The sequence below is a fragment of the Onychostoma macrolepis genome, chromosome 13 (assembly GCF_012432095.1).
Source record: "Onychostoma macrolepis isolate SWU-2019 chromosome 13, ASM1243209v1, whole genome shotgun sequence".
Taxonomy (NCBI): domain Eukaryota; kingdom Metazoa; phylum Chordata; class Actinopteri; order Cypriniformes; family Cyprinidae; genus Onychostoma; species Onychostoma macrolepis.
Window position 1 is genome coordinate 16,186,438 of NC_081167.1, and position 16,317 is coordinate 16,202,754.

A 16,317-nucleotide genomic window follows, 5' to 3' on the forward strand; every position below is an offset into this window, starting at 1 on the left:
AAATAAATGCTATAAATGTGTATAACCATAGTGTAGCGATCATTACTTTTTTTTTCACATTTACCCCAATAAAACTTGCCAGATTTCCAGACATGATTAAATAGTGCTGTACTAAGAAGACACCATTTTATTTATCTCTTTGGAGATAGCATATAGTCTCTATTCCGTTTTATTTTGTGTTGTTTTGCCAAAACAACACTCAGTGTTAAAAGTAGAGATACAAAACCGAAAAATTTTTTGTTTATTAATTATTTAAATTGATACAATAGTTGTTAGGTCTTAAGTAAACATATTTATAGTTACAAAGTAAAACAACAACAACAACAACATAGCCTAATAATAAAATAGCATAATAATAATAATAGGCTAATATAAAATAGCCTAATAATAATAATAAGCAATGAAAGATGGGCAAGATTATATTTCTTATTAAATCGCTTTCCATTCCACTCCAAACCCACTACAATTGAGAGACTGCTGCATATTCATGCCTTAACTTTCAGAAGAGTGCATCAGTTTATATATTGTATTTTTTATTTGATATATTAGAAGAAAGTGTAATGAAACCAAAAATAAACATATGAAAAAACGACAAGAAGTTATTTTTTTATGTTATAGCTAAATGAATGCTTGTTCATATTTCCTTTAATTATCCGAAGGACTTGGTGGCCTATAAAAAGAAACAGGATGAAACTATTTTTTAAACAATTAAAAAAATAAAATAAAATAAAATAATAAATAATAATAATAAAAAAAATCCAGCCAAAATATAATTTTTATGTTTAATTGACAAAACGAATAAATAAAGCAGGAGCCGTTTCTGCGCATGGATGTTCTACCTTTGGCCTATACTGACGCTATGAGGATTATGGGAAAACCAGACCTCATTAATATTAATGACCTCATTAACATAGCTATTCTTACTAGTAAAAATGGCGTTTCTAGATATCTGTAAAAGTATTTTTACTAGTTAAAATATAATTTAAGATATCAATAATTCTATTTTCACTAGTTGATATCAAGAATTAACATTTTAACTAGTAAAAACTGAATTGTTGATAACAAGAATTCATATCCTGAGAACGAATAAAAGTCAAAACGGCTTGCCACAGTGAAGACTGTGCCACCTAGTGGTTCTGTAATGTTACTGAGAAGCTTGATTATTTTATTGATGAAGTGGGAATGTTTTATTCAGCTATGTTTTTTAAATTTCAAAGCAAGAACTGTTCACAAAGACATGTATTTATGAAAACAGGCATCACGGAAACAACAATCTCTACTACTAGAATTACATCTTTACCTCCACGTAAGTTACCCCGTTCACCCTCCCATGTACAGTTGTACCTGTTCTCACTGTCTGATTTATTCATATTCAAAGCCTTCTCTACTGAATTCGTGCATCATGGGAAAATTCATACTGTGCCTGTAACTTGAGCATCTTTTTTTTCAGTATGTCAAAGTGGACATTGCTGTAACTTACTGTGTTTTAACCCCCAGGAGGCTTCAGTGCATCCGCCAGCAAGGGCATGTCAAGCTCTTCTGGGTCTCCTGGCCTGGAGAAGAACATTTTGACTCAAAACAGCAGCCCTTTTTTCTCATCCTGTAAGACAATCAAGCATTATTTTTGAAGAGCTACACAATAAATTGTTTCAGGTTTTACTCTGATACAGTTTTTATATGAATACTTTATGTTTAATATATCTCATATATCTGTAAATGGCTAAAATTGTCCCTGCTTCTGTGTCTCAGCATCTGTGGGTGTGAGTGCAGCTGGGTTAGGCTCTGGATCAGGAGAATATCTGGTAGAGGAGACAACTGTGAGCAGGAAGACAGGTGGTGCCTCTGGAGGTTTCGAGAGTGTCTCTGGATCGGGAACAGGGTCGAGAGTGAGATCCATCTCCAGTGATGGCATGAGAAGAATGCAAGACTCCTCTTTGTTTATGGAGAGGAAAAGCAAAACTTCTCATTCACGTCGTTATGATGGTTAGTCACAGTTAAGACACCTTAAATAAATAAATTTAAAAAAATTTTTTTTTAGCATTTTCAGTCAGTCCTTCATAATTACACTAGCATGTAATAATTTTTATTTATTTTTTTAACTTCAACAGGAAGTTCAAGTGACAGCTCATCTCCAGAATTAAAAAGAAAGGACTATGGTAAGACACACCAAATAAAAATGATTAACGTAGTTTTATAGCTATGATGGAGACAAGAAATATTAGCTTTTGTTTCAATTGCTCTGTTTCCAGGTTCAACTAGAGGAAGGAGTCAAAGCAGGGGTGAGATTATTATTGACACTATTGATCAGTTACATAGGCTATGTAAATATATGTGTTAAATGTATGTGTTGGTGTTGAAATAAAGTGGAGATAATTATTAGTTATATGTCTATCCGTGTTTCTGTTTTAGAGACGGAAATCAGGACCAGGCTACAGAGTGCATCTCCCTCCACTAGATGTATGTTATCCCTCAATTTCTTTCCAATTCAGTTGTCTTAGAAAATCACATAATTTAACAAAATAAAAAAAACTGAATGAAACTAATATGTTGAGAAATGTTTAAAGAGCCCCATTAAAACTTGAATGGAAACAATTAAGCAATTGTAGGCTCTATACAGTTTTTTCATCTCAGAGGCTCAAGGAAAAGCTATATTATGTTGTTGAACGCCACAGCAGACAGGAGTATGAGATAGTGAACCTGCAGGCACGTTTAGACAGGACTAATACAGTGCTGCTGCTACAGGGACAGAGCTGGATGATGTGAAGAAGCTGCTAAAGGGATCACGATCGGCCAGCGTCAGCCCCACACGATCTCCTTCCTCCTCCCCTCTCCCTATACCTCGCAAGGTCAGGACCTTAGACACCAAGATCTCCACCAAGCAAGGTATGGAAAGCTGGATTTGAAGAGCTCAGGCCGTTCAGATCATGCATTATTAGTAAAGCTTACATGTTAGTAAAGATTTTCTAGTAGTTAACACTCCTACCACACCTATGGTGTGCAGTGCCCATTTATTTTGGTGCACCAAAAAAGTCCAAATTCCCCAGTTCATCCGTGCATAGAGATCTTGAGTTCAATTCCAAGGCGTTAAGACTTTTTTTCATTTTTCTCAGCCGAGCAATATGACACCACTATTCTTGACGCTGACATGGCCTCATACACATGGAACAGCTCCACACTGCCATCTACAGTCTCCACTGGTACTCCTTACGGCTTCCACAGCAACACCAACAACATGTCAACGGGAGCTGCTCTTGTTAACAGCACATCACCATCCTCCTTATCAGGTCTGCACAGCTGAGCACTGATTTACTAAGCTGACCTGACAATAAAGAGAATTTATCAAGTCATCACAAATATCACAGTCTATTTTCTGGTGTATTATAAATAAAATGACTGATACATCATAAAATCAAGTTGAAGGCCCAGACTATATTAGCTAAATGTTTTTTTTTTTTTTCTTCTTGAATTACAGTGTACGGCTTCCACAACAATTTAGCTCCTGCGAGTGGAGTTCTAACTACCAGTGGAGTTAACACACACTCAGGTATCCTCTGAGGCATATAATATTAAATAATTGTGATGGCATTGCTTTGACAAATGACAAGTTAATAACATTCCTTGTAAGCATGTTCATTTGTTTATGTTTTAGGATTTGGAGTGCAGAAGAATTATTTGACAAGTCCCAGCAGCACTCTTGGTGTTGGCACAGGTGTCTCCACTGCAGGTGTGTGTTATGTTTACATCTATAAATGGCCCGGGGGTCTATGAGAGAGAGTTTTGGGACAGTTGATAGAATCGTCACTTGCTCTGTCGCCCAGTGCTGAATTGTCAAAGAAGTAAACAGTGTTCTGCTGTCGAAATATGTTACTATGTGGTTAACATAAATGAGGTTTTGTCGAAATTGCATAAATAGAGGCTTAGAGGCAACAGTTAGGATGGAATGAAAGTGATCAACAAATCAGTATGAGTTTTCACTGTATTTCATTGTTTTGCAACAAAAGTACTGGTATGTACTTCCATTAAAAAATAAGTACAATGTACTTATTGTGTTCATATTGTATTGCAAAACACTATTGCTGCTGTTGAGGTGGGATACGGGTAAGGTTAGGGACAGGTTTGGTGGTATGTGTAGGTTTAAGAGTGGGTTAAAGTGTAAGGGATGGGTTAACAGCATAATTATAAATGTAATTACAGATGTAATTACATATAGGTATTTTTAAAAACATAAGTACAATGTAAAAACATGTATGTACACAATAAGTCCACCTAATATAAAGTGGGACCAAAGTGCTTTAAAAAAAAAAAAAAAAAAGAATCCTGACATTTAATGAAAAGTATAAATACAATATATAAATACACTACTTTTCATAAGTTAGGGGTTGGTACGGTTTTTGAAAGAAGTCTCTTATGCTCACCAAGGCTGCATTTATTTGATCAAAATACAGTAAAACTGTAATATTGTTAAATAATATTACTGCACAATTTAATATGTTAACTCTTTTCTAATTTATTATATTTTAAAATGTATTAAAATCATATGACAGCAATGCTCAGTGTCACACGATCCTTTAGAAATCATTTCTAACTTGCTGATTTGCTGCTCAAGAAGCATTTCTTCTGATGATTGATATCTTATGATTATCATTGTTGAAAACAGTTGTGTTGCTTAATATTTTTGTGTAAGCTATGATAGATTTACTGACACTTTTGACCAGTTTTATTTAACCTTGCCTTTATCTGTTTGGTCCAGTGAAAATGTTGTAAAAATCGGAACTATCTTTAGTTCTATAAAGAGGAAGTCATTGTTGCTTGATGAACAGAGATACTTGACATTCAAACATATTTGTTTATTTGTTGTGTGTGTTTTTAGGATATGGAGTGCAGAAGAATTATTCCTCAAGTCCCAACAGCACTGTTGCTGTCAGCACAGGCGTCTCCACTTCAGGTGTTTGTTATACTCACACAGGAAAAAGATTTATGGCTACTGTAGTTCTCTAAGATGCATTCAATGTAGCTTGATAAATAGGAAGACTTTTTGTCATATTTAGGAACTGGTACAAGGACCCATAATGAGAATGTGTCAAAGAGATACCTGACGCTGGAGAAAGAGAACATTCCAGTTAAAAGAGAAACCGATGAATTTATCCTGACCAAAGACAGTGGCAAGCAGTTTACAAACAGCACCCCTAATGGGACAGCAGGTAAACACAGGACACTAAATGTTGCAAGGGGAATTATTTGTGGTGTTTGAATTAAAGCAATTCAGAATATAACATGATTTATGTTATGACGTACACTAACACTACATTCTGATATACTGAATACACACAATATTTGCTTTAAAGGGTCGTATTCAGATGTTTCAGTGAAGAAGGAAACTATGATGACCAGCTATTCTGAAAGTGCTCCTGTGAAGTCTAGCTCTGGCACACATTGTAAGGACCTAATTTTCATGTATCTTGATGTTTTTAGTTTTTTTTTTTAATTTACATGTTTTCATCTTGAGGGGTATTAGGTTAATAGATGTCACTGCTTGTCTCAAAGAAATATTAAAAATACCTGTTGACATCACAAAACATTTTTTACCTCTCCAAAGATGGGTCTACATCAGTGTCAACAAAAGATAAAGCTACATATGCAGGTAAAACCTTTTATTTGAAAAGAAAAAGAAAAAAAAGCATTGCACATATTACAGTGTATAGTCATACTGTATAAAACTGAGACTTACATGTCTCTTGCTGTGTGTGTCCTGTCAGAGATTCGTAAGGCCAAGGTTATTGATGACGATGATGGCTGTAATTGTGGAGGTGGTCTTTGTGGATGTGGGCCAAACTGCTGTTCCTGGTGGAAGTGGCTGCTGGGGTTTTTGCTCAGCCTCCTGCTGCTCCTAGGCCTTCTGTTTGGACTCATTGCTTTATGTAAGTCTAGTCATTTTAATGAAAGACATGATTCATTTTTTCACTATTTCTCTTGGGGTACAATTATTGCTAATAAGTCATTTGAAACAGATTGTAGCTTCATTTTAAAACTGTACAGCAGAGGTTGAGGCAAATTATGATTCAACAAATAATTTCAATAAAATATAAAATTGTATTAAAAAGTTATTTTAAAAATAATAAGCAAAAATAATTAATTCTTACTTCTGTGGATTTGGTTTAACTTGGGAGAAGGGAACTGTATCTTATGTATCAATGTGTATTTATCAATACAGGATTTCTGTTTGTGTGCAGTTCAACTCAATAGGTTTTCTACCTAACTTAGATATATGTTCTATTGCATGTTGTATTCTAATCTGTAGCAAATCTCTTTTCCCTGAAGCTGAGGAGGTAAAGAAACTGAAGTCTCGTGTCAGTGCTCTTGAGGGAATATCCTCCTCCAACACAGCCCACACGAGTCGTCTGTCCGCTCCTATTGATGACATTGGCACATATAAAGAAGCTGGAAGTAAAGCGGCATATGTTAATTCACTGGATTCTGCAGTTTATTCAGACAGTTCTGTACTGCAGAGAAATGTACAGCAAATACTGAGAGCAGAGCTGCAGTCTGAAGCCATGAAAGGTACATTTGAACACAGTTCTGCTTAGACACACAAACAACACATGCAGCTAAACATGTACATTGTTTATAAAATGTCATGCATATATGCATCCATTTAATACAAATACTAATACATTTAATAATTTTTTTTTTTGTGTGTGTGTATTTAGCCTACCTTTCTACTTCAGTTAAAGCTGAAAGAGGACTTCCAGGGCCTAAAGGTACACCAGATATTTAGTTTTTACTGAACTTTCAGTACAGAAAACTTTACTTGTACATTCTATGGAGATTTAATAGTCAGTAACCTGCTTTTCCATCACTACATCAATCACACATTTGCTCTTTTCACCACTTTTAGGTGACACTGGATCTCCAGGAACAAAGGGTTTGTACAATTTTAAAACTGGCAGTGAAAAATCTGTGAATTAGTTGAACTATATGTTTATATTGATATGCTTACAGTCTTAAACATGAAAACTTAAACATTTTAAACTGTTTTTCAGGAGATAATGGTTTTCCAGGCCTGCCAGGTAAGAATAATGTTTGATCCTCTGTAGAGCTAATCTTAACAGTTGTGCAGAATGAAGTTGTCATTGTTTTTTGATGCGCATCTCTAGGTCCACCAGGAATGCCAGGACATCCAGGAAGAGAAGGACAAAAAGGAAGTGCAGGTACCTGAAACATTGCGCAACACTTTTATTTTGTGGGAAAATCATTAATTCTGTTTAAATCACAAAGTAAATTAACAAGTACCCCAAAAGATGAGGCTTAGAGGTTAAGGTTTAGAAATACAGTCCATAAATGCTGCATCTGACAGATGCAAATAACTTTAAAACAAATTTAAAACTTACAATCCAGTTGACAGACTAGTCCCTCCCTACATTCAAGATACATCTCTACTGTGAACACTTGACTCAGTCCTGTTCATGCTCTTACTTTTTTTGAAAAAAGAATGAACCTTTTCCTGACATTGCCTTATCAAAACTTTAAAATGTGTATGACAGGTGAACGTGGTCCAGAAGGACCGCCAGGTTTCAGAGGAAGAGATGGTCAGCCTGGTTCCCGTGGAGAGCCAGGACCCCCAGGAGCCGGAGAGAAGGGTGAAAGGGGTAAGATACTGCATGCTTTGAGAATATGGCTCTTAAACATGAGCCTAGCATTTATTTTTTAGTATTTCATTCATTACAATTTAGGGTTCTCATACACAACATAAATTTAAGAATAAAACTGCTGTTTTGATCTCATTTACAATTGTCTGTGTATCTGTTTTTTTCTTCAGGTATTTCTGGTCCTCCTGGTTCTCCTGGTCTTGTTGGTCCACCTGGGCCTAAAGGTCAATACACAAAACACAATTTATATAAAGGATGATACTTATTATATTCAGTGAAATTAGCTGTAAAGAATCATTTGAGATTGGCAAATGAAATGCATTGGCATAAATATATATATATACTTAAATATGAATGTTTACATAATCATAAAGCAGTGTTTGATCTTTGTTCTCTTTTTGTTTGTTTGTTCAACAGGTGCTAGTGGTTTACATGGTAATCAACTCTTTCTTTACAAAAAAATATTTTAGTGGCATTTTGTAAATTTTTTGTGTTCTGAAATAATGACATTAAATCTGTAACAAAAAAATAAATACAAATTTCTGTGTAGGTGAACAAGGCCCTCAAGGCTTCAGAGGTGAACCTGGCCCTGCTGGTGCTAAAGGTGTGTATCGCAATGAACACTTGGTGTGTTTTCACAAAGTATTACAGGACATATATGAATAAAATCCTAATGTTTATTAAAAAAAATGTTTCTTTCCAGGTGATAGAGGACTTCCTGGTTCACCTGGAATTAAAGGTTTGTAGCTAATTATATGTCGGCCTGAAATACAGTATCCAGTTCTTAAATATAGTCAATGTGAATTCATGTAAAATTGTGTTGTGTCAGGTGATCATGGTGATAGAGGAGAAAGTGGATTGCCAGGTGTGTATATTTGTACTGAGCCATAAGAACTTTATTCATTTGTGCCATTTTTACAAATATTTGATTCATTGTTAAATCACTGTACCCTCCATCAGGTGCTCCTGGTGCTGCAGGACGTCAAGGGACACCTGGTGAGAAAGGAGCTAAAGGACCAGAAGGTGATTCATCTGTAGGAACAGACACAAACCTGAGATTTTTGGCTTTTTGCCATTTTGTTATTAGAACAGGGAGAGAACAGAAAAGTGTGGCGGGGAATCAGCAAATCAGCCAGAATCCAATTTAGGTTGCCAGTATATTGTATATTAGCACTATATGCGTACAGTTCAACATCAGACAGAGCTATATTTTTAACCCGTGATGTGTTGGCCATCAACACCAAAAGAAATTTGTTTCAAATAAATGCTGTTCATTCTATTCATCATGGTTTGCACAAAAATATTAAGCAGCATGACTGTTTTCAACATCGATAATAATAAGCAATGTTTCTTTGATGCCAAATCAGCATAGTAGAATGACTAAAGGACACTGAAGACTGGAGTAAGGGCTGCTGAAAATTCACCTTTTTCATTACAGGAATAAATTGCCTGTTAAAATGTAATAACATCGAATACAGCTTTTTAAGATTGTAATAATATTTCACAATATTTTTGTATTTATATTTTGATTATGCTGTCTTGGTGCTGTCTTCTTTCAAAATCATAAAAAATCTTACCGAATGTTAGAGTAAGTAAAGTCTCAAGTATATCTAAATGAGTGGAAAATGGCCAGAATTTGTTTGTGGCATTTATTTGTTTTCCTAAAACTATATCAGTAAATAGTATTACTATATTGTATATTCCAAGACTGGATCTGCTTAGTTGGCTGTGGGTGCATGCAATCTGTTAAAGCTCCATTATCATCTGGACCTCTTTAATGCGACTCTTAGACTGGTCTAAAAGAAGTCCCCAGATAATAATTTTGTCATTTCATTTTAGGGCCTCAAGGACATGATGGTGAAAAGGGCCAAAGAGGTGAGAGGCATTTTCAGATTCGATTCCAAGCCAAATCATTTTTTTTTTCTTGTGTACCTATATCTGCATCTTTATTTTAATCTGTGTCTGTATTCTGTATCATTTTTGCTCATATCTAGGTGAGCCAGGCTCCATTGGCTTACCAGGAATCAGAGGACCACCTGGACCACCTGGTGATGCTGGGCAACCAGGTATAAAAACATGAATCCTCATTTAATATAAATAAAAAATTGAAAAACACAATCCTCATTTTGAGAAAATGACTTTAATCTGCATGTTATAACAGTTATACACATTCAAATGACTAAAGTTTAATAATGTTTGAAAAAATAAGGTGAATTGTGTTAGATTTCTTTTTTTTTTTTCTACCGTTCTCTTTAAATCAGGAACTCAAGGGATTCAAGGACCTCCAGGTAACCTGTCACTTCAACTGCATTCTTTTCTCTGCATAATGTTTGCGTTACATTTCTATGAAATTGATATTTTTATAGTTTATCTCAACTATGTATGAAGATATAATGGTCAACATGTTGCTTTTTGCATAGGTCTACCTGGCAATCCTGGTCAGCCTGGAGCTAAAGGTGATGTGTGGTGTCTGTTTTAGTAAAATAGACCATAGGATCAATGTTTAGCTGCCTTTTGAAGTCTCTATATTTTTAGCAATATATTTTGTCTTATTATTGGACATTAGAATCATATGTGTGCAACTAAGTCTACGAATGTCTAAATAATTAATCTGAAAATGTTCACAGGTGAGACTGGTGAGCCTGGAAGAGTTATCAATGCAGGTAAGACCATGTCAAGTATTAAAACACATTTAACAGTTCACTGCGCAGTCAACTTACATTGAGAGCTTTCATTTTACAGCAGGTTCTAGCTCAGTGGCAATCCCAGGACCTCCTGGGAGCCCTGGTCCTCCTGGCCCACCTGGATCTTCAGGACTCTCAGGTATGTTCATAGTCTTTATTATTTTAAAAACCCAGATTACAAAATCTCCTGATAATCAGTGAAATTATTGTGTGCTTTGTATATTTTAACAGTCCAATGAATGACATTTACTTGAACTAACTGCACTGTTTGGGTTCATCAGTATATTTATCGTTTGATTTTATCGTATGTCTTGTGATGCTAGGACCCGTTGGCCCTGCTGGAATTCCTGGTCAGCCTGGTAAATTTGCATTTTTCATCTGGTGTTCCTGTGTAATATTGTATATTAGTAAAATAATAATTATATCCAAATGACCTTCCATCCATCCACCTTGATTTTTGTGCAGGTCCTAAAGGTGATAAGGGAGATCAAGGAGAACCGGGTATTGCTGTTAGCAATGGTGAGACTTTGGTTTCAACGCGAGCAGAAAGTGAGTCTTTATTTAAAAGATCTAATTTGAACATTAGTAATTTATAGAAATGCATTAATTTAACACTTGTGTGTCCTTTTTAGGAAGGTATGGTGCTGCACATGTTGGTGTTTCTGGACCACCTGGTCCTCCTGGTCCCCCAGGGCCTCCTGGACGTCCAGGTACCATAACATTATCCATGAAAAGTTTAAGGATCTACATCTGATTTTTTTTTTTTTTTTGCCACATACATTGTCTTTTAAATGTGAAATGTAATAGTTTATGAAATTATGTAGCTATATATATATGAAATAATTTTATACTTTTAGAGAAGATTATATTTGAACGCATTTAATCCATTTTCACTGTTTACTCCCTATAGCTGATTCTAGACCAGGTCCACCTGGACCACCTGGCGAACCAGGCGCACCAGGTAAGATGAACATTCATGCTTATTTTCATACTTTCCTGTAGTGGCATACTCTTCTCAACTCTTTTGTTACCGTCTCATAGGATATGGCAGACCTGGTCCTAAAGGAGACAAGGGAGAACCAGGAAACTTTGTGCCTAATTCAGGTTTGATTCCAGCATATATATGGGTCTATGCATTATTGCGTATAGTGTTGTAGTTTCTTAAGTCTCAATTTTACAAATGTTGCCTACACAGGAACATTTTTTGCGGGACCACCTGGGCCACCAGGACCTCCAGGGTCTAAAGGAGTGACAGGTGAGTCTTACCCAGAACTTGTGTTTAATTGATTCTACTTGTTGATACCTTTATTCCAGCCTATCACCAGTGAAAATGTGATGTCAGAAAGTAGGATATTTAACTATTATCAGATAGTTTATGATGTATTTTTGTACATTTCAGGTGCTCAAGGTCCAAGAGGATACCAAGGTGAGGCTCCATTCTCCAGCCAACACTTCATATTGGTCACAAGAATTGATATAAACAGTAAAACACAGAAAGTACGTATATCACCACGTCTTATAATAGTGCTTTATTTGTCATATGTGACATTTTTTTAGGGGAACCAGGTCAACCTGGCCTTCCAGGGAGTCCCGGTAGAGTTAGTAAGTTAACATTTTTGTTTGGTTTATGACCCTATTATACTTAATTTGCTTTTCATTGAAATATTGTCAAGAGATTATAAGTTTTTAAGTGTAGTAAATAATACAGAATTAATGATTTATTTTTATTCTATATAGTTTCTGAGTACGGTGTGGCTCAAGGTCCACCTGGTCCCCCGGGACCTCCTGGACCACCTGGACAAGATGGACGTAAAGGTAAAAACCTTGAATAATGATGAAGAGACATTGTATTCCCGTTCATTAATATCAACAGTACAGTAATCTTTCAAATAATTTCCCAGGGGATCCTGGAGTACCAGGTACATCAACATTCCAAGGAGAATCAAGAGGTAAATGTTAATATGTTCACCCAAAAATTCATCTTTTGTTCAACACAAAATAATTTTTTTTTTTCCCAAGTTCTCTAATCCTATTAATTTTTGGGTGAACTAAATGTTTAATATAGAACCATTATTAGATTATCAAATGAGGTTCCTAAAGCAAAACAGTATCGTAAACCTTGTATCTCTTCTTGTTGCTTTCAGTATCAGGAGCAGTTGCAGTCGGGCCCCAAGGGCGGCCTGGTCCCCCAGGACCTCCTGGTCCACCCGGTCCTCAGGGTCATTCTAGTGGATCCCATTCTACTGCAGACTATCGTCGTTACATCATGGAGTATATGCAGAGTGAGCACCTGTTCATTTGGATGATCACACTCCTGCTCCTGAAGGTCATTTTCTCATGAATGTGTGACATCTTTTCCACAGGTGACAGCATGAGGCAGCATTTATCGGGTATTCAGGGGCCACCTGGTCCACCTGGGACTTCAGTGTCTGTAGAGGATGTGGCGTCTCGGGTTATCGCTTACATTCAGCGTAAGTTAAGATCTGCTGTGTAATGTTTAATGTATGTATGTGCGTCCTGCTTCATTTGTAGTAAAATATATCATTTTGATTCAGGCTCTGGAATTAGCGGTAACAGTATTAGCCAAGGTCCTCAAGGACCTCCAGGACCTCCTGGCCCACCTGGAAGTCTAAGTGCGGAATACATCATTTCCCTTTTACAGAGTGAGTAAACCATGTCATACATGTTGTGAATAAATGGTCTTTTGAATCTTGAATCTAAGAATTGACCCAGTGACTTTCTTGTGCTCAGGAGAAGATGTGAGGCGTTATGTGATTGGCCCTCCAGGACCACCGGGTTCACCTGGCACTAGTGCTAGTACCTTTAGCGCACAGGAAGTGGCAAACTATGCCATCAGAATGATGAACGGTGTGTCTTTAACCTGAATCTCGTTTTGAAGCGGCAATAGATTGAATGCTGTCTTTCTAATGGCATTTGTGAATTTGTGTTTTTAGAGCAGGGAATGACAGTCAGAACTGGACCACCAGGTCCTCCCGGCCCACCTGGGCAGCCAGGTGCTTCCTACAGTGAAATAACCACTCTGCTTCAGAGTATGTACTTGTATTTTTGTAATACTTTGTTTTATAACATAAGGGTTTCCTTTCTTAATATTCCACTTTGACTGTGTTTGAAGGGTCAGGGCTTAGTGGAGGTGTTGGACGTCCTGGGCCCCCTGGTCCTCAAGGTATACAGGGACCCCCTGGTCTGCCTGGCACCCCAGGAGGCTCCTCCGCAGTCTCTGGTTACAAACTAGAGGACATTCAGCTCTACCTACAGAGTGAGTCCTCTCATGAGTTGTATTGTACTATCTGATACACATTTGCAGTTTTGCAAAAAACTCATTATATGATTCTCTGTTATTTAGAGTCTGGTTTTAGGGGACCTCCTGGCCTACCTGGCCCACCAGGACCCCAGGGTCCTCCAGGAGACACTAATGGCCTTGCATCATATTCAGGATCTTCTGCGCGAGAACAGATCCGTGTTGAGCTGCAGGACTACCTAAACAGTGAGTGTCACTCACCACACACTCTAATCTGGGAACTGACACCTCAGTGTAACTTTACATTGGTGGACGTTTGACTGATTTTAACAAGTGGTCTCACTCCATTCTACATTCTCAACGTTAAATGCATTATTTTAAACTCTCTGTGTCCTAGATTTGTCTGACCAGTTCCTGGAAACACTTTGTAGTTGTTTGCCGCATCAATAAATAGTCTCATATTTTTTTTCAGGTGACACCGTGAAGCGCTACGTTCATGGCCCCCCTGGGCCTCCCGGACCGGCTGGTCAGAAGGGTGAACGTGGTGAAGCCGGACAGAGTTACCAAAGTGCCAGAGGCCAATACCGCTATGGCTCTGAGATCGGTGAACCAGTGGACTACTCCAATGTCGCACTCAAAGTCACTGATTACATTAAGAGTGAGTACAGTATCAGTCTTATACGCCAGAGTTATATTCATAATAAAGCAGTAAAATGAACTTAATCTTATGATTCCTGAAAGAAATATCCACACTTGCAATGCAGTCTTAGGTATGCTTTGGTTTCCTCTTAGTCCTTGACAAGTTACTATCTTTAAGAGTGAGCCATTGAATCATTAATTCAACCAATTTTTTCTCTTCTCTAAGTAGATGATTCCTTTTAGTAATTATGTCACGTTAAAAAAAGTATGTTCTATATAGTATGAATGTATTCTGGACTTAATACATTCAACTTTTTATTTAAGCATTACATAATTGAAGGCGTTAATGGGATTGATGGAGAACAGTAGAAAAACTTGAATTTATATGAAATTAATCCATTTTTATTTATTTGCCAAGTATTTTTTTTTTTAAATTTTCACAAATTTACTCTTAATTGTGTGCCTACTATGCAGAAAACAGCTATGTTAATGATTTCTATCTTGTTATATATTGCATGAATCACAATTTGTTCAAAAACACTGACTCATTTAAGAACAAAACACCACTAATTGTGTGTTGTGTATGATTCTGGTTTGCTGTACTGCGAGTATCTGGCAGTGTTGTGTCTAAAAGACAATAGTACAAAGCACTGTAACAATAAGCAAATCCATCCTTTTTCCAAAATGCAGCTGCAGAGATGCCAGAGCTAATCCTAGTGTCTTGGGCCATAGTCAGGGAAACACTGTGGACAGATGGTCAGTCCATCACAGGGCTAATGAGCAAATCCATCTTGCTTGTTTCCTTTAGATCAAGGTATACTGCAGGACCTGACAGAGGGATACTGGAGAACACAAGCAGGAAGGATCCAAGGACCCGCTGGGCCTCCTGGTCCTCCCGGGCCACCTGGGTACAGCCGTGTGATTGGTACCTATGGGAATGTGACAGCTGACTTAATGGACTTCTTTAGAAGTTAGTATCCACTTTTACACACATATACTTATATATTTAATCACCGTATTTGTCTTGAATCATTATTCCTAAACATTATTTATCTTTTCAGCATATGGGACCATCCCAGGGCCTTCTGGCAGGCCAGGACCCAAAGGAGACAGAGGATACCCTGGACCTAAAGGAGAAAAAGGTACCAGTCATGATTCATATAACCCTACTGGTCAAGAAATTGAACTGAAGTGCTTCCTGCTTGAACATGAACGTGAAGAGCTGTGAATATAAAACTACTTGTATGTGATCTACAGGGGAAACGGGGAGCTCAGGGATACCCGGCCTTCCGGGACAAAGAGGACCAGAGGGACCAAGCGGAGAAAAGGGTGAAAAAGGTTAGAAAACTACTATCAGTCATAGTGTACTTGGGTTTCTCATCATATACTGTATCCTAGCATGAAAGTTATAATATTCAAGGTTTTTATATCATCGTCAAATAATGATGTATTTTAAGGCAGCGGTCATTCTGACGTGTATCTCCATATTGAACTTTAGGTGATTTCCAGACTGGTAGATGGATTCGGAACCATGGTGTGTAAGGGTGCACACTTTCGTGGATGCATTGACGGTGTAAAGAAACAATACATATCTTTAAGAAGATAAATTCATAAACTAGCCTCTTTTTATGAAGTAACACAGCTCAGAGGTTTGTTTGGGTCCTATTTTATCACAGTATACAGTTTTATAATCAACCAAATGCATGCAATATTATAATCCATACATTTCAAACAATTTTCAGCTTTACTAGCATGGGTTTAAGACATCAGTCTTAGTTTTCATTATCTAACATTTAATATAGCACTTGAAATGTACTTTTTACCCAGTAGTGGGCTTTGTAATTGTCTTTTTTTGTTTGTTTTGTTTTGTATGAATCTTGTCTATGGCGATGTTTGCATTGCAAATGCACAATTATTTTTTTGAAAAGTAACATGGATGGTACACTAAAAAAGGGATCTTAAACACTTGAGATTTTTCAGACCATGTGGTGTAATGTGAGTTATTACAAAGATTATTAAAAAGCCACTGAATGTGTAACAAAGAATGGAGTATGATTTTACTCCTACGCAAACGGTTTCGATACTGAGC

The 16,317-nt window shown here is 36.9% G+C and overlaps 1 protein-coding gene across 1 annotated transcript; it reads left to right on the forward strand.

The window, feature by feature from the left end:
* Positions 1-1,245: 1,245 nt before the first annotated feature.
* col17a1b (collagen, type XVII, alpha 1b) lies at positions 1,246-16,247 on the forward strand. The gene is made up of 55 exons (XM_058796507.1): positions 1,246-1,306; positions 1,498-1,602; positions 1,750-1,983; positions 2,109-2,156; positions 2,250-2,279; positions 2,410-2,457; positions 2,743-2,883; positions 3,111-3,284; positions 3,473-3,544; positions 3,650-3,724; positions 4,871-4,945; positions 5,049-5,201; positions 5,346-5,435; positions 5,597-5,641; positions 5,757-5,918; positions 6,319-6,558; positions 6,708-6,758; positions 6,896-6,922; positions 7,041-7,067; positions 7,155-7,208; positions 7,542-7,646; positions 7,817-7,870; positions 8,064-8,081; positions 8,197-8,250; positions 8,350-8,385; positions 8,476-8,511; positions 8,607-8,669; positions 9,486-9,521; positions 9,641-9,712; positions 9,908-9,934; positions 10,067-10,102; positions 10,274-10,309; positions 10,389-10,469; positions 10,654-10,689; positions 10,796-10,879; positions 10,963-11,040; positions 11,241-11,291; positions 11,372-11,434; positions 11,526-11,585; positions 11,730-11,756; positions 11,888-11,932; positions 12,068-12,145; positions 12,232-12,279; positions 12,475-12,612; positions 12,694-12,801; positions 12,886-12,993; positions 13,082-13,198; positions 13,285-13,380; positions 13,464-13,607; positions 13,695-13,835; positions 14,062-14,247; positions 15,037-15,198; positions 15,290-15,370; positions 15,486-15,566; positions 15,727-16,247. The coding sequence occupies exons 1-55, from the start codon at positions 1,246-1,248 to the stop codon at positions 15,768-15,770; spliced, it is 4,542 nt and encodes a 1,513-aa protein (XP_058652490.1). The 3' UTR covers positions 15,771-16,247.
* The last annotated feature ends 70 nt before the right edge of the window (positions 16,248-16,317 follow it).

Excerpts from the sequence above, each read along its gene's own strand:
- col17a1b (XM_058796507.1), top strand. The coding sequence starts at position 1,246 with ATGAAAACAGGCATCACGGAAACAACAATCTCTACTACTAGAATTACA. Across the intron at positions 5,642-5,756 it reads AGATAAAGCTACATATGCAG|AGATTCGTAAGGCCAAGGTT; the intron begins GTAAAACCTTTT and ends GTGTCCTGTCAG. Across the intron at positions 7,068-7,154 it reads TGGTTTTCCAGGCCTGCCAG|GTCCACCAGGAATGCCAGGA; the intron begins GTAAGAATAATG and ends GCGCATCTCTAG.